The sequence below is a fragment of the Poecilia mexicana genome, unplaced genomic scaffold, assembly GCF_051168715.1.
Source record: "Poecilia mexicana isolate PSO_F unplaced genomic scaffold, ASM5116871v1 scaffold_3, whole genome shotgun sequence".
NCBI classification, from domain to species: Eukaryota; Metazoa; Chordata; class Actinopteri; order Cyprinodontiformes; family Poeciliidae; genus Poecilia; species Poecilia mexicana.
In genome coordinates this window covers 20042168-20068549 of record NW_028263372.1, presented here as the reverse complement: position 1 = coordinate 20068549, position 26382 = coordinate 20042168, and the positions used below count along the sequence as shown (strand labels likewise).

At 37.2% G+C, this 26382-nt stretch overlaps 1 protein-coding gene across 1 annotated transcript in view; it reads left to right on the top strand.

The window, feature by feature from the left end:
* The window catches only part of galnt18b (UDP-N-acetyl-alpha-D-galactosamine:polypeptide N-acetylgalactosaminyltransferase 18b), a 94325-nt gene extending 70220 nt beyond the window's left edge, over window positions 1-24105 (top strand). Inside the window, exons 7-11 of the mRNA XM_014997194.2 lie at window positions 6831-7016; window positions 11004-11141; window positions 14525-14620; window positions 17965-18129; window positions 23355-24105. Of these exons, the coding sequence (XP_014852680.2) occupies window positions 6831-7016; window positions 11004-11141; window positions 14525-14620; window positions 17965-18129; window positions 23355-23501 (732 nt within the window). The 3' untranslated portion in view covers window positions 23502-24105. The remainder of the gene's footprint in view (window positions 1-6830; window positions 7017-11003; window positions 11142-14524; window positions 14621-17964; window positions 18130-23354) is intronic.
* Window positions 24106-26382: the final 2277 nt, after the last annotated feature.

Genomic DNA, 26382 nt, shown 5'->3' with positions numbered 1-26382 from the left:
TTCTTGTACAAAAACAATAAATTCTGAGGACAAGTGATGAAAGAAGCGTGCCGTAGTGGGTTGGCTGCCATAGAGATTTTTTATGAAGTATAAAGTAAGATTAGATTTGATTTCAAAGTAATTCATGATTGCTTAGAGGGGAACTTGACGGTGTAACTTCACAAATTTCTGTAAATTGTCTATGTATTTTCACTGTAATACAGGAGGCTGTCGCTGTGAGATGAAAGTAATGGTCATGGGGCTTTTAGCAGAATAGCTCCTCCTGATCCCCTCCAGGAAGATGTCACAGCTGAACAGCATGCCAGGCCAGATGTAGCTTTTATGAAGGGAAAACAAAAAGGAAAACATAAAATAAATGATTGGGCAGAGTGAGGAACGGTCAGTTTTATCCTCCAACAGCCTAAAGCAACATAACTGCACTAGTCAGGATGACATAAGCCACAGAGGAATGTTTTTTTTTAGCCTTGTCTTAACTATATGACTGCTACTTCTCTGTGTTATGATCCTGACTTATTACTACTTTTGTTTTCCTTTATGTTTCTGCGTTATCATTTCTTTATTGTTTATTTGCTATCTTGACATTTTAGGGTTAGGGGTTAGGCTTAGTTTTTTTTTTTTTTTTTCTGTGTGAATGTAACCTAAAATATCTTCCACCTTTAGAAACTGTAGGAACTGACAGTCTGAGAACCAAGTGCTCTCAGACTGCTCTCAGTGTTTTCTTCTCTCTATGGTTTAGGGTAATATTTTTTAGCATGTGGTTTATAGTCAAATAAGAAACAATTCTCCAGCTTTCTTGAAATGCAATAAAGTCCTCATTCTTATGTTTCAAGTAGCTTATTTTTTCCTGTTAGCATTTCTGAACAAAGCTAAACAAAACTGTTGTTCCCAATGAAAGGCTTTGTGAGATTCCGTCATAGATCATGGCACAGAAATACATGCATGGTGGAGATAATGTTTTCCTATTTACTTTCACAAAATTGAGTTAGCTGGGAAAAGGCATTAAATTTCCCTTCAGATAATGAAAATTATGATTATTATCTGGTTCAGATAAAGGATGGTGTAGTCAGACTGAGGCAGTACTAGCTGCCTGCACTGCTTTGAGTTGTGCATCAGGCAGCAAAATATTATTCAGTGTTTTGACTTTAATGCTAACATTAGCTTTGATATGAAATATTTTACTACTGAAAAACTTTAAACTCAAGTGAATTAAGAAATATTAGGATGTTTTCACAAGACTTTTAAGTTTCTCGGGGGGCAGAAAATGATTTGCTAAAGACTATGCAGAAAAAAAAAGTCAAACACTTCTAAGAATGGTTGTAAGCAGCATCATGGAGAAGCATTGTTGTGATGACACCCTGAAGGGGAATGACAGAAAGGGTAGAAACTTCTTAAAGAGACAGAGGCTAGTTTCAAGGCTTATGGCTATAATTCGAAGTCAAATTTCCTCTAGATTGTGGTTTGTATATGTATATATCATTTCTATGCTATATATTTACATATTTACTTAATCATGGTATAAAATGCTGCTATGTGCTTGGAAAATACATAGTGCTGTCCCTTAAATGTGAGCGCAGTGCTTCATTATGGATCTCTTCTTAAAGAACAATGTTTTTCTCTGATTTTAGACTGAATTTGTCCTATTTTTGACAGATGCCATCTAAAACAGTTTACTCATCAGAAATCCAGGGTACTTGCTTGATGAGTTTGACAAGCATTCAAAATGAAAAGCATATTTGAATAGGATAGATAGAACCTTTAAGTCTCATAATTCTGACTGAAAACAAATCTCTGTTGTCTTGCTTTTAAGTAGTTTAAATGAAAACATCCGCATTTGAAAAACCACTTTTGTAACACAAAAACATTCACATTTGCACACATTCTGTGCTTCTTATTTGTTCTATGCAAGGGAAACACTTTTCCTGCAATCACACACCATGTTAATATCAGAACAACTGTTTTTTGCAACATACATGATTAGCCCCTTTGATAGTGTGTGTATATGACTATTATTCATTGTTCTGTGGTGATGTTTTTATGTTTTCAGGAAAATTGTGAAAAACTTAGCTAAGGGAAAATAAAAAGAATAAGGTTTATTAAGTGTTGCACAGAAGTTTCTACTATTTTGTGCCATTTAACCAATGCTCACTTGGTATTCACTAAAGAACCAGAAAGAAAAACCTTCAGCATTAGCTTCATTCACATATCCTTCACTGGGAGTTTCTAGGCAATCAGCCTCTGTATGTGCAGACATGGTTTGGCTATTTTTAAATTAAGTATCAGGCATAATTTTAAAGGAGTATCTCTCTTTATTTATCTGTTCATATTTTGTATCATCTAGGGTATAAGTGTCCAATTCTCAAAAGGCTTGTGCTGTTTGCACCAAGCAGACTCCTCTCCAGAAAGTTGTTCATAATTCATGAGTGTAAACAGCAATTTTTAATAAAGCAACCTGCACTGCTAACTTTACATGGATGTCACAGAGTATAAAGTTTACCCTTCCTACCAATGCCTGAGTTGTTGCACAGTATTTTGCAAATCTACAGATTGTTAAAACGTTACATAAAATATTGTTTTAGCACAAACCTTATAATTATAGTACATGCCAATAGATAGTGTGTGACCCCCAGAATAATTTAAGATAACCAAACTAACACTGCAGAGCTTATGCTGAGCACAGTTTTTGCTTTCGGGGAGAAGGAAAGACCCGATCTTGTGGAAAGAGCATGGAGTGAGTGCAATACTAAGCAATGATGGCCAAGAAAAAGAAGTGGTTTGACAGTTTACAGATTAGCACAGCTCATATTCCTGGAAACTACATGCAATAATTGAAAAATCTGGTACATGTTTATTTAAAGTTAACAGCCTTTGAAGGAACCATTTGCAGTATCATTTACAGTCAGCAGCTCTGCTTTACAGACATTCACATTGGAACATTGGGAAATATTTTATTTCATTCTTATTCAATTTTTATTTGTTGGTGCAGGAAATGCTGGGGGAAAAAGCAAGAACTGCGTTTCAGCGATAAGAGTGCAGATGTTCTCTATGTATCATGCTGCTTAGACAAATCTGTTTAGCACACCATGCTGTTCCTGTCACAGAATGACTTAGATCGGTTTGATTAACACAATCTCCCACCTCACACTCTCCAGTGATTCGGTCACTGGAGAGTGATTTACAACATAGAGTTTATGACACACTGTCTCTGACTCTGTTGCTCAACAGATAAGATTGTTGCTTTTGGGGCTTCAGATTGGTAACCGATCCTAGAGACGGCTCCTGGAGAAGGGAGGGGTATTTTGGGATCACGTCTCGTAATTCAAACCCTGTTACTCCTTTTAACAAAGGAGACAAATCCAGCACTTTGCATTCTGTATGCTGTCTGTTGTCTTTTTCTTTTCTCCTCTCTGGTTTAGGACTGCAAATAAACAGACTTTAAAAGGGACGTATTAGGGACTTGTGATCTGCTCTATGACCAGTGATTTCTCAGCCTAGGACTGTAGGTAACTGATTAAGATTGATAATAAGCTTATAATTGCTTGTAATATCACACATTTAAGTTATTTTTCCAGTTTTTAGAAGAACCTCTAAGCTGGAACATTAAGCTTACTTCCAAAAAAATGTTTTTCATTCTTTCTAACTTTTCTGCCCATTTTACTTGTGGCTGAATGTTAACTTACTTTAGCTGAAAAAAGATGACCATCTTAGTATTGGGAGAGCAGACACCAAGCACCAAAAATGAGCAAGAATTGGAGCTAACAGTCAATTTGGGTGAATCAGCTCCACCTGGTTTTGCTTCTTTCTCCACCTGGTTTTGCTTCTTTCATTGCAAAGAAAGAAGAAATGTTTTCCCAAAATACATTTGGGAAAACATTTTGTTTAAGGGGATGGGAGAGAATGGCTTGAAGGTGGAACAGAAGGTGTGGTGTCTCTCCATGTTTTATGTACATTTTTACAAAGAAGTGTTTTTGCTCTTGTGATTGAGATTGGTTCATTGCGGTGGAGTCGGAGAGACTCGGAGGACGGACCTCACTCCTAATGAAACAAAACAGACTCAAACATCCGCTGGAGGAGGGAAAGCGGTGGTTTCATTGAACACAGTGTGGCTGAAATATGCTTCCATCCCTAAATGACACGAAGCAAGTGTCTGTAATTGTGTTTACACATCTTGTCGGCTATTTGACAGCATGGAAATTGAGAAAATTGTCACACTGAAGACTGCGTATGAGAAAAGTGTCCTATAATTGTTTTGCTGCAGCATTGTTTTTCGCTCACTAGCACATAGGAAAACAGATTGCATGAGTCAAGATGCAAATTAGATGGTGTGTTTGATTGTTCAAATGCAACTGTTGGGAATGGTGATATAAGGCTGCTGTGCTTTGACTGCAGCCAGTGAAAATTATGACAGACTCAGATTTGCTATCTTGACAGCAATGCTTTATTATTGTAATGAATTTAGGGAACAAAAACTGAAGGCAGTTCACGGATATCCATCAAGCAAAAGCTCTTAGGCAGACATGAAATGTGACTCAGAACAATAGAAGGATAATTTTTGCACCATTGCGTTAAAGATACAAATGACCAACTTTTGATAAATGGAAAAATATTTCAAGATGAAAACGTGTTAAAACTAGGCAAAAGATTGCATAAGCCTTTCAAGCAATTTGATTTCTTGAGCTTTTTTCAAATCCAATACTTTTGTACCTCTGGTATCTCAGTGTAATATTCATCAGCCAATGAACTATTTAGATAAAGCTTTTGAATTGAACATCTCAAAAATGTTCTTATGCAACGTTATGAAATCTGTTGCTGATTCCTATTACTGGTAGTACCAATAAATCTGACTTTCATAGTTATAAATGTGTCTTATCCAAAGGTTTCTTGACTTATTAAGACAGCATCCATGTCATTCACTCGAGATTTTCCTTTTTACTTTCAGTTTTGAAAAAAAAAATTTTATTAATGTTTGACTCATTTTTGTTGTAGTCAATCTATGGCTCTAAAGCTACAGCCGCATAGCCGTGTATAAACTATAACCTGGGAAAAAAATAATGCATTGCATGAATACCCTTCTAAACAGCAATTTTCCATCTGAATCATTGATAAAACAAAAAATAAATTGCAAATATACAAAGAGAGACTGCCTCCCACCTCCAGTATTAGATCAGACTGTTTCCCTTTTTATTTTCTGCCTGCCTGTATTTACTCAGACATCAGCACAACCATATGTGTTGCATGGACATCAAGAAATGTGTTTGCTTCATTAAAAAGAGATATAATTAAAATATCTGTAAAAACAGATATACTCTTCCTTTATGAATACTGTATTTGGCTCTACCACTGGTTTATACCTAAAACCGCTCAGAAAACTGAAAGAAATACCCATTTCTAATCATTTGATTTTTATTTATTGTGTTTGGTGATTAGGTTTTATTTGTTTCAAGAAGGTATGAAAAATACAGTAACACTAATATTAGCAAAAAAAAGTATAATTTTGTCCTTGCTGGTAGATATTACTACTTTAATCCAACAAATATAAGTACACATCAATCAGCTTGTAGTCTGAGAAGTAATCTCGGTTACTTAACCGGCTTTCATGACTATTTTTACTCTTGAAAGGCTTTCCAGTGTCTTATGAATAATCCCCAAATCAAACCAACAGTTTACCTCACATGTGATGTTTGTTCTTTGCCTCTGATGATGCTGATTTGCACTAAATGCTGTTGGTTACTTTGTTTTGGATGGTAATGAGAGGAAGGAATTTTCTGCACACAGTAAAGCCTCAGTGATGATATTAACCGTATTCATCTGAAACATAGGAGGTCGCGTTGGGAAAGTGTTGAGCTCAGCACACACAAGTGATTTCCAAGTACCCTTTACCGTCTCTACAAGTAAAATCATCCTTGATGAGCCCGGATAGAGCTGATCAAAGGGGTTAAAAGCTTCTTCATAGCTTTCTGTGAACCGTTTTAAGTGACCATTTAGATTCTTTAAATACTAATCAAGAGCTTTGTGATCCTCCTGATTAATTATCTGACTTGGCTCCCTCCAAGTTTTAATATTTATATTTTAAAGAAGGTTTTCTAATGTTTATTAGAAAGTGATTAAATGCATTTGACTGGGTTGCTGAAGTATGTAACAATGTAGTAAAAGATAATGTAATTATTTTATGTGGGTTTTCGTAAAGAGGTAACCAACCAAACTGTTGTCTGATTGCATATTAACTGAAAGTGCTTGGAGCATTTTTCACACTAGGAATGCATAATAATATGCATATTAATTCACATAATATTCCAAAAAAACAAAACTTCTTAAAATCTTATTGAAAGAAATATTAGTTGAAGACACCACAGGTGCGTAAAGTTGCAGAGATTTCTTCCTTGTGTTTCCTTAACGTCCCAGAGAGATTTATTATGTAAAGAGTTACTGGTATTGTCTTTTCCTTGTCTGCACTGGGATTATTTACATTCTCCAGCACAAAGCCTCCCTCTTCACAGGCAGGGCCGTGGCGGGAGTCCGAGGTGATGAAGGGCAGCTGCTTGTCAACCAGTGCGTGCTTTAAGCAGTCCAGGCATGCTTCCACTGTTGACACTGAGTGGCATACTGAGTTAAAGGACATCCCTGAACTGCATTTACAACAAAGCAACAATCAAGCTTTGAGTCTGATGTTAGTTCCTGAAGATGTACATGTATATATATATATTTCTACAAACAACAGTAAATCTAAAACTTTCTTGCATAAACTTAGTGATTTTCAGTTTTTCTTAGGGTTAAATAAAAACATCCTGAGGTTCCCTACACTGACTTTTCTTTATATGATCTTTCCATACCAGGTGTGGCAGTGTGGTGGCAGTGTGGAGGTCCTGCCTTGTGCTCGTATTGCCCACATCGAACGCGCTCATAAGCCGTACACAGAGGATCTGACGTCTCACGTTCGGCGAAACGCCCTCAGGGTAGCCGAGGTCTGGATGGATGAGTTCAAAAGTCACGTCTACATGGCTTGGAATGTCCCCATTGAGGTGAGTGATTGTGTTAATCTGGTTTTCATTTTATTGATATTTCAACATGTGCGCTGCAGTCCCTACAGGTTGTAGGAGTGGCTCAGGAACATGGAGCCTTCTACGAGGAAATATTTTCATTCCCATTACTTATGACTAAAAGTCATATTTGAATTGTAAAGCGAGAACAATTGCAAACTAAAAAGATTGAAAATTACTAAAATGATGGCCATCTTTGTATCACAACTGTGGATGTTTGTGTTGCCTATTAAATGCTAAGAAAGAAGAGATGTTGAACAGAAAGGGTGAAAACAAAATAGTAGCTGCAGCTCGATCTGGGTGAATTTTCCCAGCTAAAATTAGATGTGAGTAGCAATAAAATGATTTTACTCTAATGCCACATCTTGTTGGTTGGGGAAGTGGGATTCAACCTGGAGCAGTCAATATTTATTACTGGGGGAGTAAATAAAGTCATTCTCTAAATCCACAAAAAATTGTGAATTACTTCAAATTTTATTGGAATTTAAAATTTAACAAAATGAGATCACCAATTAATGAAAATATTTAGTCTCAGTCCTATTTAAAAACTTTTATATATGGCCTTGCAAGGTTACATTGTACAACATTCGGATGAGTGCAACCTCAGAAGGTTGTGTAACATAAAAGTTTTGAGATCATCATGAGGATAAGAATGTGATGAACCTGATGTTTTACAAAACTGTCTCTAATTATCTGCAGGCGGAAAGTGATGCTTGTGTACTTTGTACAAATAAAATATGTAAGTGGAATATATGCCAAGTAACAGTTTGTTTCTTACTGACAAGCTCTGACATTGGTATGTGCAAAGCTATCTGCACTTTCAAGTGAGGAAATCTGGAAGGATTTAATTTTGAAATTTTGGAAATGAGTAGAAATTATTTGGTTCCAGTGCATTTTGTTCTGAAGAACTAAAGAAAGAAGCAAACGTTTGACCTTTGGTACGAGATGAAAAAATGTCCTCCATCTAGCTCTTCAATAGGATAATAACATATAATGCATTTTCAGTTTTGAAATACCAAAGTTTTTTTCCTGTTTTTTTTTTTTAGTTGATCCTATTTATCTGGATGTACTATTTGAAATAATTTTCATGTTTAAATTTGTAAACTAGTTTCCACCAGATTAAATGTTTTATCACAGGATTATTTTCTGCAATTATATTCTTTAAAGGAATATTATGATATGATATGAAATTACTTTTCTAAACAGATTCCATCATGTCATTATTTACTAAACAAAGATGTAGTCAAAGTGGAAAACAATATTAAAAACTAAGCACAACCCATATTCGCTACCTTATTTCCTGTATTATTATGTGATGCTCCTGGTGCAGAAAACACACAAAGTAATTCAATCATACAAGGATAGGAAGTTTAAGATTAAAGATAGCCTTTAATATCATCCCAAAACCCCACAGACAGAACTATCATTTCTCCAAGGTAATAAATGCAAAGCAGTGGTAATGTGGCAGTACACCAGTAAAGACAAAACATGGATTACATCAGTGTATTTTATTAAACCACCAAATTCAACTAGAAATGTTATCTTCTGTGAAAACCAGAAGCAACAACCCTGAATGTGTTAGATTTTGCATTCATCACATGTCCCTTGTGAGCCATCTGTTATGGCATTCCACAGTTTTTATGGGCAGCATAATCATCCAGTGCATGCATGCCTTTTTCTTCTTTTTTTTTTTTCCCAAACGTCAAATCTAAACTGGCTAAAAGGTTTGAAAAGTCAAATACTTCAACAAATTGTGTGGATAGGCTATAGTGCGAGCTGTAATGTCAGCAAACAAAACGTCATTGAATAATATTGCCACAGCTCTTGTTTAGTTTGTAAACTACTGATCTTTTTTTGGATTTTATGTTTCTGTAACCTTAAACAATTAGTCTTGGTTTTAAAAAATAGACCCGCATGTATGAATATACTGAGTAAAATACCAAAAACGGCTCAATTAAACTGGAGCAATAAGTTACAAACTCTTTTCTGCTGCCACATCCTCTGAGGGTCACAGGTTGAGAGCTATCAGTTCTCTTCCAATTTCAGATGTTTTCTTCAAAAAGGCCCCTGACACCTCTTAAAGACCCTCGTGAAACGATTTCTCTGTTGCTGCCAGAGTGCTCTGAATTAGATTCGTGCTACAGAATAGATAGATTCTTAATATGATGCAATGAAATGATCTAAACTTGGGCAATAAAGAAATCTATGCTGGAGGCTGATAATGAAACTTAGATGAAGAAGGGAAGGAAACTGGATTAAAGCTGTGACTTGGTTGAAAACTAGTTCGTATTTTTCCAAAAGCTAAAGTTAATTTAATAAACCGAGATATTCCTAATTTAATTTAATCACATAAAGTTTAATTTAGTGAATATTTAAGATTGTATGTGGCAGTAGCAATCCATATTTAAAAACAAATCCTTGTTATCCCAGCTTTAGTTGTGCTCAACAGCTTAATATTTATTTATTTATTATGTTTTTAGAATATATAGGTGGTGGGGGGTTTTTTAATCATAAGCTGGATTTAGTCATAGCAAAAATTCTCCCAATGTTCGCATGCCCTCAAGGGGAAGTTAAATGTTTGCTGGCTGAGTCTTTTTTCCTCTTCCTAATTTGTTTGATTATGTAAATCTATTTTATAAATAGACGAATTGAACATCTGCAGGCAATTCATTCAGTCAATAACAAGGCATTTAACAGAGGCTCCACTCAAGAAGCATAAAATGTAGCCCCGGCTACGGTCCCATGGACTAACTACACACAAAACTCGTCTGTGTTAATTGAGAGCACAAATATCCGCAGTGTTCATCTGAAGTTTGCACCCATCTGAGGTCACGTTTGAACAGCTCAGAGCATCAGAAAGCTTTGTCAGCAACATTTACACCCACTTTAGTTTGACTCAACACAGAACAACAAGCGATTGCGGAATGAAAAATGAATCCTTTAATAAAAAGGAGAAAGAGTAAAAGCCACAGCTAAATCCACTTTCAACTTAACGCACATGGCAATTATATGCTAAGCCTAATTAAAGTGTTCTCATTCCAATTAAAGAGCCTCGAAAGAGTCCTCAAGTGTTATATTCAGTCTGGAGTAGGTAATTTCTGGAGGATGAGCAAAATAGCAAAGTTTCTCTGACATAGCACCTACATGTCAAACAAAAATTTCAAAGGACATTGGAGCATCTCCATTACGGTCTGTCCCTCACTAGGGTCGTTAATACGGACAGGATCCTGGGCCCATATTAACGGACTCAAATAAACCCAGATTTTTTTTTCAAATGAAAATTTAATTAAAAAAAACATACTGAAACCCAAAAGTTTAGTTGATTATTGTGCTATTCATACACATCTATTTATACTGAGGCATTTTATTTTTACTTTCTTAAATAGGCAACCTTTTGGATTTAGGTAATGCTGTCAAAAGACACACACCTACTGTATATCCACGTTCGTATAAACAAAGAATAAAATGCAGGTCACACCGTAACTAATATGTAGTTCCGGTATCTGACAAAACTCTGACCAGAGCTGCACAGTTTCTTACTTCTTTTATTGCATGCCAATTCGTCTGAGAGATGTGGTGCTCGCGGGACTGCCGAATCAAGTTCATTCTGCTCCAAAGGTTGACAGATATGATCCTGCCGTTGTTCACAATTAATCTCATAATTACGGTCCTCCATACTGCGCATGTTCACCGGTCCATTTGGTGGTTCAGATGCTGTTTGTAGTTTGCAGTGGCGTAAATCATGGGCCAAGCAAGGAATCAAGGAAGAGAGTCATATTGTTTTTCCTCATTGCTGAATAAATAAATTAAGGGCTTTTGGTTTTAAGAAACACAAACTTAGTTAGTAGAAAATATCTGTCACTAATATGTTGCATGATTTACCTCTGGGCAAACCTTTTGAACTGTTTTGTTTTGTCTCTACATGCATATGCATGTCTTTGTGTATGAATGCTCTTTCTTTTGATCCAGGACTCAGGGATTGATATCGGAAACATCTCGGAGAGAAAAGCATTGAGGAAGAGACTGCAGTGCAAAACTTTCCGCTGGTACCTGGTCAACATCTACCCCGAGATGAGGATGTACAGCGACACCATCGCATATGGAGTTGTAAGCTTTCCTTTCCTTCACAGCTTTAATCCCGTGTCTAAAATAAACCAGAACATGCCTATAGCTGTGCCCAAGCAAATCCTTTAAATCCACCATGCTGCTTTGATGATGCATAAATTTACTGCACATTTTACGTTGCTTTGCTTGCATGTTTTCATTGGATTTTTTATTTTTGTTCTTTGCATTGATAAAGAGATAAATTAACTAAATCTAGCTTTGCTTTATACGTGAAATACATTCCCTTGAAGGGCTTTGCAGCCACGTTTGACAGAAGTACTGACAGCCAGCAGGACAAGCTGGCTGCGCTTCTATTTACCTATTTCTAGTTGTTCTCAAATAGCTTTATTTCCACAGTCCTCCCACCTTGCATCAATACGATGCATCCTAACACAGACTGGCACACAAACTGCACTGTAAAAGCAGAGATTTTTTTTTTTTGTGTCCTATGGATATTTTTATATATTTTATAACCTGACATGCAGTGGACTTACACAGAGGAATAATAAATTATTATTCTTTAGAATAATTTGTTCAGTTGAGTTTACTTCATTATTCTACATTTGTCACAGGCAATTGATGGTCTGCAGTCGGTCCAGATGGCTTGAGGATTTGTTACATGCTGCTGAATGTTGACCTCATTTAATGCAAGAGAGAACAGGGTTGTTGTTTTTTTTTTACTATAATCTATGATGACATTTTGTTATTTAAGATTTCCGCAGAACTAAAGTGAAATAATTCTGTCATGCTAACCTGTCTTGTGATTTTAATTTGAGTTGAGTTTTTTTTTATTTTTCTTTTTTTTTTTTTTGCCGGGCATTGTGTTTTGTTTTTTTTTTTTCCTTCTGGATATTTTGCAAGTTTAAATGAAGTATTATAAACATAAATTGAAATAAAAGTACCAGTTTAAGGAAACACATTCTCCTCTTAAATGTTAACTTTACTCTACGTTAACATTTAAGACCATGCAAGCAGTTTTGTAAATTGTTAGTTTGGTTAATGTGGTTAAATAGATATCATAAAATTATTTAAAAGTATTTTGCATTTATATCTTAAAAAAGTGTATAATGAAACTCTTACATGAGAATAAGATCATTTAAAAATAGTTTTGCTTGAAATAACAATCTGGAAGGATTTTTTTTTTTAAAGACATTACATGAAGGTACATGAACAATAAAGGATTCCTGAAACGGTTGAGGCTGAGTAGGCGCTATTGTATTTTGCTCCTATCTGATGTTTGGATAACTTAAAAAACAAAATAAAACAACAAATATTTTTATTGTTGCGCTCAATAGTTTAGCACCACAAAGGGCTTTGGAACTGAAAATTGTATTTTGTCAATATGTGGTTTTCCATATAACTGATTACTTAATTACAGGCCAAGCAATAAACTCAATTACATTTTTTAATCAAGTCCCCCTACAAGTAATTTAGTTTTTACTTTCTCCAAATCCTACAATGTGAGCTATAAATGATAACAAACCCATTTAAACCCAGTTGAGGATTTCACTCTTTTATTGCTAAACCAAAAGAGCTCAAGCAATTAATGATGGGATGCCATTAATAAATCTCTAGACCCCTATGCATCGTGTTGCATCTTTATGGATTATGCTTCTCCTGCAAATACATGAGTTCCCAGGTAGTTTACAGGTCACGTGAATCCCAGGACACAAATTGTCCAGAACAACCAAAGCAGTTACTTTAACTTTCTCTAGTCATGTTTTGTGGTGTTTTATTAACCTGACATGTAATCGTGCGTCTCCAGGCTTCGGTTACCCCGACCCGCCATCCTTGTCCCAGGAAGGCGAATATATGAGTTGTCATTTTAACTCAATCGTGTTTTTGGGGGTTTTTTTGCATTGATGATGTCAGAGCAGTTGAGTTGAATCTGAAGGTTTGTTTTAAACCTCTTTTATCACCAGACACCATCCAAACCTTTCATTGAAATACAACATTCATTACAGGAGCCCAAATGGGTTTTAAATGTGGCTATGCATTCACAGGTGTCAATCAGTTCTGTTTGTTTGCTGTTTTTTTTTTTCCCCCTTGCATTCAAAATGTCTGGTCTTGTGTTGTTTACCTAACAGTGAAGGTACCTGTGGGTTTGCTGATTATCAGATAGAAGTATTTATCTCCAATGCAAGCTGGGAGCTGAAATCATTCCCAGATGTGTTTTTATTATCACCCGTGTTTGCCTATTTTTCTCTCCTCTAAAACCACTATCCCTGCAGCTTCCCACTGTGCACTTTGTACCTTGCAATCAGGGAGACCTTTGTCATGACGAGCATGAATAATTTTCCTTTGGGCCTGGAAGACTGAGTCATGTTCACGAAGCGTATCTCATCTGATTTGCATTTTTATAACGCAAAATTGACTTTAAGCAGATTCTGAATACGTTTCTCATTTTGGATGTTCTAACCCACTCAAGCTTCTTCTGTACGTTTGAATTTTGATTCAGTTTTTATATTATGTGAATCACAGTAAAGGTGGGAGGCATGAACAGCTTTCATTCCCTCTGTGGCTGCAAACATTTTTACATTCTTGGAAACATTTTTATTACTAAAATAAACTGCTGAAAACTTAACTTATCCCTCCAATTCAGATGGGGAATAATGCTCTGCAGGAATTAGGGGAATTTATGGATGAAGTGACCTCTGTCTGCATGTGTTGCATTGATAATTTACAAAGTAAATCCCACCCAGTATCTGAAGTAACATGTTACAAACTCTTTTTTTTTCATTACTCCCAGCCCCCGTGATATAATAAACTTCCTTCGTCGACACTTCTTTCTCTTTTTATGTTTTTCATTTCAGTGATTTGTTGACAGACTTATGGATGACAACATGATACATAATTATATTGTGACTTTTCAGACTTATTTAATAAAAAAGGTGGACTGGGGCCTGTTTGTTGGATGATATCTTATTTACACAGGATTTTAAGGTCAAATTATTGTGCATGCTGGTTTTACCAGATTCTGGGGTCAGTAAGGGTTGAATTTTTTATTTTTTTAACTTCAATATTCTAAATATATCTTATAATAAAGTAACAAGTGTTTTACTGCCTGAAAAGAGTATTTTATTAGTTAGTTAATTTCTTTTTTTTTGTACTGCGTCCCATTAGATGGCTTTATTTGTTGCCAGACTTTATTTGTTGTTTCAGGTGACAAATAAAAACCAGCTTGCTGGAGAAGGTGGATTTATGAAGATAAACATCTATTAATCTGCTTTTCACCCAGTATGTAGAGTAAAAAATTAGACAGTGCGTCAGAAGTGGATGTGTTACTTGTTACAACATTTGTTACAAATATCTGGTCAAACAGTGTCACAGTTTTATACCTCTGTAAAACAGTGTTCTTCTTTTTATGTACGTTTCTTTTTTGTCAGCTGAGAAACTCTCTGAAGAACGATCTGTGTCTGGACCAGGGACCCGACAACGACAACGTCCCCATCCTGTATCTGTGTCATGGGATGACACCACAGGTTGGAGCCCTGTCTTTATATCCTTCTTTCTCTCTGTTCTTCTGTGATACAACTTTAGTTTTTTTTCATCTGCCTCCATCGGTAGACTCTCAGAAAAAAAGCACTCCCTTGCTTTTTAGTAACTTTTAACAAAATATCATAATCAACTTCTCAGGACTTACTGAATAGAAATTGCATTTCCCCCCCCCCCACCCCCCAACAAAACTTACTATTAACATTATTGTGTTGTTTTCAGTTTTTCTGTCAGAATATGTCTTTTTAGTAGAGCATTATAAAAGAGTAAAAACATTTAGACTAAATTTCAGCCCCGTAGTTTTGGAGATCATAACAGCTTGTTTATAAGAGGCGGGTTTTTTTCTCAGTTCTCATTACTCAATGTCCTAAACTCTCTGAACCGCTTGTTCCGGATATATTTCAGCTAAATAACCAGGAGTTTTAAGTGTTAGCAAAGCATGATAATCATTAATTTTCTCCTGCCTCTTCCAGCTCATATTGATTGTTCCATCCCATTACATCTGAACAGATTGCTTTCAGACATTGTTAAACTTTTCTAGAGACAGAGATCTCCCATTGTTCTGCTCAGTCAGAGGAATCTGCAGGACACATTTTCAGACTTATTTCACCTGTGCTGATGACATCACAGCGGTGCAGATTTAAAACCTGATTCAAACTTACAGCCTCGTTCGGTGATTGCAAAACTTTTTCTCCGTTTTGTTCAAAAAATGAACACATCAGAAACAAAAGAGAGATATCTTTGGAGGGTGTTTTTTTTTTTTCCACCACATTACATGTGCTGCTACACGTGATTCCTCACTTAAATAAAAGCAGATTAACGCTGGTTTGCCAGCGGATGTCATATCACAAAGACGTATCTTTGCCAGTAGATGTTTCATCCTCCCTCTGTTGTATTCTGAGTTTCTGTGGAGCTTCACCGTTCATCTATGTAGTCAAAATGTATCTGGTTATTCCTGGAAATGAAGGATTTGCATATAGAAATGTAACAGTATTTGTGAACCTTCTTTTGCAAAGCTAGCCGCTACATCTAACCTATGATCTGGATTTTTAAGGGTTTACCAACAACAGCTTCAGTTACTAACAGTGTGAACAGTATCACAATCTGCGTTTATAAATTCAGTTTGAAACTATTATTTTAACGGACACGCTATCAGCTCCTCTGATTGGGGGTCAGCATGATAGGCAACATTTGAACAAACAAAAGACGATTAGAGAGACCCCTTACTATTTCAATGACAATCTGACTTTATATGCGTGTTGAATGTGTTTTTCTTGTCTTGGTTTATTATTATAAACTATACTGGATTCCATTGACTGGTTCTCAGTCTAAATTAGTGAGACTTTTGAAGGAGAAGTTCGAACCACAGCCAAATGCTAGATTTATGCTGGTTCTTGGTTCTTTGAACATGTTTTCTGCTTCAAGTGGCTCATACTACAGTCAGCTCCCACCAGTGGAGACTTTTGCTGTGGGTCATGTAGGGAGTTGCCCAAGGCAAAACAATGTAAGTTGCACCAAGAACAAGTTTTCTATTGCTTTCTCTTTATGGGATCTGCCATCAATGGGAGTTTGCACTGAGAATAGGGAGATTTGGCTTCATGCTTTGACTGGGACTCACTGCATTTTCTCCCACCTCAGAATCAGAAAGGACCTCCTGTCATCAGCTGGGGATTCGACTGTTTCCAAGAAAACACTTGCCCTGGTGTAGCAATGCTGCTAGTTTGGTTTAAAAAACTCTTGGAGAGAGACAAGGAGACCATAAACTGCTTTGGATCATCTTTGAGTTTTAATGTTGCATCACCAAGAAGTATTAGATTCCATATTGATTCCACTTGCTCCACTGTTGACTGCGATATTTTTTTGTAGTATGTCATAAATGTGTCTCTATAAGTAGCTTTTTCTTGAGCAAGCTTCGAGAACACCTCAGATATTGTGTTTAAGTAGTGGTTGCAAACAAAGGAGATAATTATGCTGGAAGATACGCCGCATATGGAAGGAAGAGTATTGCCAAGCTTGCAGATTGTCAGCAGACGTATGACAAAAAAAAACAAAAAAAACATGGTCTTAAAGCCAAAAACAATAGACAAAAACGTCATACTCGGCCCGGCAGCCTGAGCTACTCCAAAAATGAGCAGCATAAGACAAAAGCCACACGAAAGACAGCTTGCTCATTGCTGTCTCTTAAAAACAAAAGTCTGGTGTGAAGGAGGCTCTTTTGGCAAAGAATGAGAAATAAGATTAGAGTGAAAGAATATCTACATATTTTTTGCTGCCAAAGAAAATAAGCAAATACCCCTCTAAATTGTTTTGGGTATATTGTGAATGATACATTTACTATAGTATCTTATTTTCCTTATTCACTCCATATCATGCTTAATTTACTAACCAGTTAGTTCATGTTTTCATCGCTTTCATCAGTTTTTTACAAAAAAAAAAAGCAAAGACATATTTAGAATATTCAGAGCAATGCAGAGCAATAATATACAGTAAATTAGAAGCACACAGTATGCATGAAAAGGTTCCCTGTGACATTATTATTAATTTTCTTTGACTGTTCTTGCTAGTTGAGGTGGAGGCGGGCAGCTAATTTTGCCGGCTCTCAGCAGTGCACAGTTAGACACAGTGGTCCAGTCATCGTAGGCGTGTTACGCCCTTATAGCAGGTCATCTGCTAAATATGTGGGGTCGTCGGATGATGAGTGGGAGAGAGAAAAAGAAGATAAAGTTCTGCCACATAAATTACTACTTTTTGCTTTAAGCTTCCCTGAGTATTTTTCTCTCTTTTTACTGACTGATTTAAAAAATTATTGTTAAACTACAAAAATGAACCCCGGACATTTTCTGTAAAATCAAACTCTCTTTCTGTTCTTTTTTTACTTACCTTCTGGATCTTAAATTTGCACACAAGAGTGAATTAAAAGACTCATTTGGCACTAAGAATTTATTGTTAATTGCTCTGAAGCACGAAGTCAGACTACGGCAGGCTTTGTAAATTCATTACATGGTTTTGCATTATTCTTGCAAATAATTTGCAGCTTTTTTTCCAGCTTATCATAAGAAAATTCCAGCAGAGTGAGTGTAATTACTTATTTTTCTCTCCTATCCTGAATAAATAAAGAGCCTGTTTGCATCACCTGGTCCTTTCTTATGTTCTATTCACCCAGGAGCGGGGTATTTTTAGCCTTAGATGTCTGTTTCATCCTTAATGACCTAGCCTCATTTACTGCACAGTTAAGCACCTTTATGGGCATGTGGAGCTCTGGGTGAGGGAGCAGCTAAATGTCAACGGTGAGCAAACACTTTTTCACTTTAGCATGTGGTCTCTCTTTCAGAATGTGTACTACACCAGTAACCAGCAGTTCCTTGTCGGACTGCTCAGTCCCACCGTTGACGACGACGACAACAAGTGCCTGGTGGATGTAAACGGCAGGCCACGCCTCATTGAGTGTAGCTACGCCGCAGCCAAGCGTATGAAGCTCCACTGGCTCTTTACTCAGGTGACGATTCCTAAAACATCCTGTCAACTTTACTACACTTTCACCTCCTCAGTTCAAATTGGCCAATCACGTCAGGCTTCCAGAGAAGAAAAAAGAAAAACAAGGTTAACGTAGACAAATATGATGTCAACATTTGCCATGCATATCCACATACATAATTTATGCTGACCAATCAAACATCCTTATAAAACAGGTGCTTTTGAAGCAGACATCCTTTTTAGCTACAACACAAGATGGCTGCCAAAGAGGGCACACTCACATGGCAACAACCAAACTTATTAGCAGTACGCTGGCATGCAACAAACAACATAGCAGTGATTGCAAGACGAAGCTTCATGAAGCCGTTCAGCTTTCCATCCAATTGCTCCATTCATGAGCAGAAGCTGCATAATGCTTCGTTTGGGCTACTGCGCCACCTAGCAGACAGTGCATGTAAAACAGGTGAAGTGATTATAGTGACATGACATTGGGTATGATCTAAATTATCTTACTCTGCATTTGTGATACTCTGTCTGGATCAAAAGGGAAAGTGAAAACTGAGAGGACAGACCACTGCAAAGTCAATGGGCTAATACTACTTTGCAACCGTGCCTCAACATTTGCTTCTAATATAGAATAGTAAGAGAAGAACTTAGTGATTTTAAAAGTTTTGCTAGGAACTACAGCAGTTCATCCTGGCCTGCACAGACTCCTTAAAACTGTTTACTCTAAAAACACCTATGGTTAAAGTTTTTTGTATTCTTTTTTTTCGTGGCAGGTGCTTGAAAATATTGGATTCCCATTTTATGGAGCCGTTTATTTTGTGAGTCACTGAAACTATACATTTGAGATTTCAAGCTTTGGAACTATAAGCTATTTTAACAGAACCAGCGGACATCTCACTGCGTACCCGATAATAGCAATTAAGCTGGTAGATACATTTTGTGGCCTCTGAAGGCTGTCATTGCCGCAGCAATCACAGCCTTCCGTTTCTCTAGCAGTAAGATGTGACTTATTCCATGTAAGTGCTCTGAAATTAGGCCTGTTTTAGAACAAAAACATCATCCTTCTGACCTTCTCGACGTTGCACTGCCACCGCTCATTTGTCTGCCTGGTTTTACACCGTCATCGGCAGAAAGGTTTTTCATGCTCGAGCTCGGATGTCACAGATCTTCACACTGATCTTTATTTTAGTTAGCGCTGCATAATGCAGTAAGCGCTGTGGGAGCGTGTCAGCGAGGCTGAAGCTTATCATGTCTCCGAAATGTGGCATCAATTATTGACATGGTTGTGACTGCACATGTGCAAAGTGTTGAACTGAAACGGAAATAGATCGCTTTGATGCAGCCAAAGCAACTTTACGAAACAGAAGGATCTGCAAAGAAAAGGAGAGGGTTTATTTGATCTCGTTACAAATACCACACCAGTCTGCAGGAAACCTTCATGACTCAAGTTATTTTAATCTTTTTCCATTAAAGCTGCAAGATTGTTTCTCTTCTTTTAGTCACCACGAAATCCACTTATTGTGATTGACTTTAAGTTGTGCTTTGCAGAATGAATGTAATGTGTATAGATGTGCACGCAGATTAGTCAGACTTGTTCGAATTGAAGGAATGCCTTTTTATTCATTACATACAAATACCCATTGTTCTACCAGGAAGACAGAAAATCCAGTTTAAACCCCACAGACTGTGGCATAAATTAGATCTTCTCACGTTCACTGATCAGCAAATATTTGGAGACTTGTACGAACAAAGGAGCAAAGCTGCAACTCAGCATTTCATTGTACAGACTTAGTCATTCAGAGTTTCATTTTGGACTTGCTCCTCACGTTTGAAAAATTATCTCTCAATTCTTGAAAGTTGAGCGTGAAAACTTTAAATAAGAGCTGACAAGTTACATTTGTGAACAATAGGAAAATTGTGCAATGAAATCCTTCTGAATGACGTTTTTTTCATTACTTGATATCTTTCTGTAAATAGTGACATTGTCAATGTTAAGAAAAACTCAACTGTCCTGCTATGATCAGACTTTCAAAATGTGATCAGCATAGTGCATCAAAATTATACTTTCCACTTGGCAACTTTTGCATTTACTCTTCTTAGTTTCTAATACGTTGCTGAAGACAAATTAAAATAAAACTTTTAAAAATATTTTCTAAAAGCAACTATTACTGTAGTGTATTTTTTTCAGCAACAGATGTTCAATAATAATAAAACTGCTAAGTGACAAAGTGTGTTATTTCACTGCATGATTTTGCAAAATATAACCTGACAAAAAACATTATCGAGAAAAAAATAGCTTTGTTTTTGTATATTTTGTCGATGACATCACAAGAGGCACAACAACCAGTAAAGGTAATTTTCTGCTTTTATTATTGACTGAGACAGTGTCTGTCAGGGCCAAGTAAGGTCCATAACAAAGACCTGAGAACAAAGTGTGTTACAACAAAAGAAACCTATTTTAAAGAAGCGTGAAAGAATATTTTTGCAACTTTTCATAATCAGATTCAGGGCTGATGTCTGCAGTAAACAGAAAACAATATTTTCTATGCATATGTTTCAAGCAGACAGTCATTGCTTCAGCTTTCGTAACCTTTCCTTCCTACCAATTCCATCAGCATGAGTCATTGCTGGAAGAACTTATGGGTATCAGTGAATGTAGCCAATATTCAAGAAGCTACAGCCCAAGCAGAATTCAAGCTAATTTCATGTTTATGTCTTTATATTAATTTTGTTGATTCAAATTCTGGAAACCTGTCTTGGGTGAACACTGCCTGTTCCTTTATGTACCTCCTTGTCCTATCAGGGTCGACCCTGCAAGAAGTAGGGGGTATAGTGGGCGGGTTGAGTGGGAGGACAGACGGACAGATGGACACTAGGAAAGAGTGCAGCTAAGTGTCAGTGAGCCGTGGTTGCATGTAGGCATAAGTGATGAGTTTCTTTGTGTATGATTAAGGTGTATAATAAAAGTCTGAGCAAGCTTCCTTTCAACTTTGTGGTGATACACCAATAAAGCACATCATTATAACCACTATAGACATCTTTATTGGTCTACGCCTGTGCAGTGCAATACTCAACAATCTGTGAGGGACTGTGTATTCTGCTACCAAACAGGATTAACTTATTTAGTAGTTTCAGTTACTGTATTTCATATTCAGTTCAATTCAATAAGTTTATTTATATGGCATCAATTCATATTAAATGTAATGTTGGGGCACTTAACAAAAAAAAAATAATAATTTCAGTTTTATCACATAAATTCCAGTTGTTCCTAGTTATCAAACAGTACATTAAGCTCAGTTAATTATTTGAAATAGTTTAAAACATTTCATCTAAGGAAACCCAGCAGATCACACACATCAAGTCATTGACTTTCAGCATTCATTCCTCCTGGACAAACATTTAGTGACGACAGAAAAGTGTTGTTGTCTTTAAAGTAATCCCTCATATCAAGCATGCATGTAGTGATAGTGGAGAGGAAAAAACTCTTTAATGGTAAGAAACCTCCAGCAGAACCTGGCTCAGTACAAGCAGTCATATGCCACCACTGACTGTTCACTCAGGCTTAACGTTTCTCCCCACATCCATCAGTGAGCTTTGGCCTCCCACACTGTTGCCAGTTCACAACTTTCACTTCCTTCCCTTGCAGCACATTTGATAGATTCTGACCACTGCAGACAGAAAACACCCTCTCATGACTTGCTGGTTCATCCACTTTGAAGACCCAATGAGTACTTACTGCCTTGTACATCATAACTAAGACTGTGTTCACACTGCAGCCCAAAGTGACCTAATTCAGATTTGTTTGTGCCTTAGTGCGACCTGAATCTGATCGTTTCACGACACAGGTCGGAATTTTTGCGAATGCGACTCTGGCCACTCGAATAGCCGATACATATCCGATCTTTTCAAACATGACCTGAATCTGTGTGGCCAGGGTCGCATACATCTGACCTGAACATCGATACTCGACAATTCTGCATCCTGACACGAGCAAGCAGGAAGGAAAACAACAACAACAACGACGGACAATAATGAGGATTAAGTTGTTTATCCCTTGGCTCCAGACAACAACTTCAAAATCATAAGCTATGCTCAATCGATAGCATCCACGTTTACTTCCACAAACACTGAACACGCTCTCTGTGACATTATTGCGCCCTCTTCTGCGCATGCAGGACACTTTCAGGTCATTTCCAGTTCACACTGGAGATCACATACAAGTCGCATATATTTGGAACGACCTCGCCAAAAACGTCCAATTTGACAAAAATCTGAATTGGGTCACTTCAGGCTACAGTGTGAACGTAGCCTGCCTAACGGGTGACAGGTTTAAGTGATAATCATGATTGACTTCACCCCTCAGAGTCCAAAATGCTATGATTGATTGGTGCAATGTGTTTGTCTGTATTCTGCTCTTGTCGGATGGCCATTTGGTTTAAAGAGACGAAACAGGTCCAGATCTTAATAGATTGTGGTTTACTAGATGCATTGATTCACGATTTGGCACAAGCCGTCCGCACATGACGGTCCATAAATAAAGGATTGCAGCATTTGCTATGAATCTGTTACGTATTATAAATATTGTTGGTGCTTTCACAGAAAAGCCAAACTTGTGTAGAAAAACACCAAGAATAATTTATATCACAGTCTTTATAAGCTGTCATATTCTTGTGCATTTTTCCTCCCACACCTTTCAGATCCCCTTCAGTGAAGAGCAGAGCTCTCTCTGTACAACTCTCTTAACACTGTATTGACTGCTAAAGGCCTCCTCTGTGGTCAACCCTGACACTGTAATAAGGAACTACTGCTTCATTTTATCAGAGCTCGGTGTAGGGCTTTTAGCCATGTGATGGGCACTTTCTGTTCAGACTCTGGCCATCATATAGCTTATAGACTGTTTTATTCTGCATCTTTCTTTAGCATTTTTTGTATTATCCGTTAAATCCTAATATTGAAATTTTGGCCCTGAACGTAAACATGAAGTCAGTTCCCTCCTTCACTACATGTTTTCATTTTGTCAATAATCTGAGAAAGTGTGTTTCCTATTCTTTCTGATTCTTTGCCTTTAACTATGTTGACATTATCTGTTGGGCCCGACGAGGAAGGCACTTCTGCAGTTTACATTGATATTCCTTAACAGCAGTGTGGGTTTAGAGAGGGGAAGTTGCGTTCTGCTCAAATTGCTCTTCCCGAGCCCAGCACAATTCTAACTAGCCTGCTTTTATCTTTTTTTTTTTTCAGGGAGGATCTATTCAGAACAGAAAATCAAAGAGATGCCTAGAGCTTGTGGTGAACAGCGACAATGAGTTTGGCTACCAACTGGCTCTGCAGAAATGCACCGGACAGAAATGGTTCATCGCAAATGTGTTGTTTAGCAACTTGCTATGATCGTGTGCCGAAGGAAAACACTGGAGTCTTTTTCAGAGCACGTTTTGTGTGTATCTGGCTGCATATCAGCGCTGTGTGAAAAGGATAAGAAGCAGGAAAGCGCTGCATGGTTGGATAAGTTCATTTTGAGCCATGATGTCCTCTGATGAGCGGCCATCATTTCATCCTAAATGTTAAACATTTTATTTCACCAACGAGATCAGCCATAGGTTGCAGATATTTTGCATACTTGACAAGATGGTATATTTAGTATATTTTATGGTAAATGTATTTTAGTCAGATTTCCGTTGACCTGCTTTTTTTTTTTTTTTTTTTTTTTTTTTTTTAAATTTGCTACTGTGTAGCAAGCTTTCGAAACCTGTAATTATTTTTATTTTAGTGTCTCAGGTTTGTAGATTTACTACTCAATGAAGCTGTACAGTTGTGAGAAATGTTGGAATAAATTGGGACATGATATTTTATAAATGTTAAAAGTTTTCTTATATGTATATCTGTAAAAAAAAAAAAAAAAAAAATGAGAACTACTGAGTAAAAGTGCCTTTTATATTTGTTGCCCAAAGGTGTGTGATACCATTACTGAAATTAAAAGTATTCAAAACTACAATTCATCTCTATAGTTTGCTGTTCATTTTATTAATTAGATTAGTTTACGTATATTTACCTAGTGACATATTTCAAAATGTGTATGTAGCTTAATGTGCTCCAAGGCTTGGAAAGACACAATAAAAAAATTCACATGACCTTAAAGAAAGCAGAGCTAATTTTGTACTAATTTTGGTTTTTCTACCATTTTTTCAGCCTCCTGAACACACCAAAACGATCACTAATACAGAACCAATAAAGATGTGATTAAACAACCCAGAGACATTACATTTCGAAGATTATGTGGCCGGTTAGGATATGACAACCTGGTGAAGTCTGCTTGTTTGATTTTCTTTTTAAGATCATACTCACTAGCTACTTTTTCAGGTAAGTCTTGGTGGCATAGCGGGTTGGATCCATTTTTGCCTTCAGACATGCCTTCCTCCTTCACCGTTTTAGATTCAACAAGCTGTGGTAAACATCCTTCCTCAGAGATTTTGGTTTATATTGACGGTTGTCAGCTGCACTTGAGGAGAATCCTCTACTAGATTGAAATCTGGTGATTGCAGAGGCCCCTGGAGTACAATGAAGTCGTTGCCAGTTTAAGATGTTTTGAGCTTTGTGACATGATGCATTATCTTGCTGGAAGCATCCGTCAGCGTATGGGCGTACTGTGGTCCTAAAGGGATAGAGATGTTCAATAACAATCTTCAGGTTGCCTTTGGCTTCTTAACGGTGCTCAATCTTTCTCAGTTTGAACTTCTTCAGCATGTTGTGTTTGCCATGTCTAGACGAGAAAATGCAATGAGTTGAATTCGTGATTTACTGAATTGTGTTTACAAGTAAATGTCAGGGTATACCTGAAACACTGACTAGTGAGTGCATGCAAGACATTATTCATGGTTTTGTGGCACTAGTGGACATTATTCATTAGTAGCTTGACATGAAGAAGGGCAGAGAGAGAAGGAGAAGGCATGCAGGAAATCAACCTGAGGCCAGGAATCAAACTTGTTATTAGTGCATAATAATATAGTCTCACCTGCTCTAACACTGACTGACATGGCCTCCAATGTTTATTTTGTATTAGATAAACTATTCTGATGAGCGTCACTCATCTAGCAGGCTAAAATGAGGCATGTTTGTGATGCAACAGTGTATGAGCTGCACCTGCCTCCTGTTACGCTACACAGAGCCAAAAGTTGGATGGATGGAACCAATGGAAAGTCCATTTAAACTGGGTTTTATTTTTGCCCTCCTCCAAGTTTCCACTTCGTCTAAAACACCAGCATAGCCATGGTCAACATAATGTTTTGTTGCAGCCTTGGCTGCGTCGTCTTCCGGCTCTGTTCTTCACGGCCATCACCTGAAGGCGAGGTCTTTGTTTCAAATCTCACCGAGCCCTAGCTTTTCTGTGTAGCCTGTGTGTTCTTTCTGTTCATGCCCATGCTTGTTAGAAGTACTTTGATCAACTCCTACAGTCTAGAAGAGTACATATTATGTTAAGGAGTAATTATAAGACTTGGAAAATACATAGTTGTCTTGTCTCATATCTTTGCTTATCTCACTCGTTGCACACCGATTTGAGGGATATTCTCCCTCTGCTTATCCAAGAAACAGAAAACAATTGAAGTTGTCTTGAGAGCTTGACGTTTCATGATAAGACTTTGTAATGCTTCAGTTATTTTGAAAAAATTAACATTTTGTCATTTATAAATTATTTTACAGTCATTTCTGCATGTGCTAAAGTATCTTTTTTTTTTCCAAATATGTTGAACTAGATTGTAACTTTATTTTTGCTTAACAAATCAAACATATACAGACTACTATCTTTTACAGAGGCAGCCTTTGGAGGGAGTCATGACGGTGATGTCTCTTTTTAAAAATGGCAAACGCAGAGGAGAGAAGCTGAGAACTGGAACAGCTTTCTGCTGCGACTCCTGGTGCACCTGGGGTGGAGACGAGCAGCACAGCATGTTTTCAACATGCCGGTCCTAATTACCTTCCACATTCAAGTAGAGCTTGGCAAACCATAGCATTAAATTTACATGGAAACCCACCGTCATCAAAAGGACCACCCTGCTAATGCGTTCTAATGTATGCCATAAGAGCAGCTCTGCATGTGCAAATCTGTGAGTGAAAGAAAAGCGTACGCCCATGCACTTTACTTACATCTTCATGTGGCTGATCGCTCGCCTGCTGGTGTGCTTTCCAAACAGCACTTTTTAGCTTTGAACTACGCTGCACAGGGAATACGTGCCGCTGATATTGTCATTATAAAATGCATATTTTTCACCCTGGC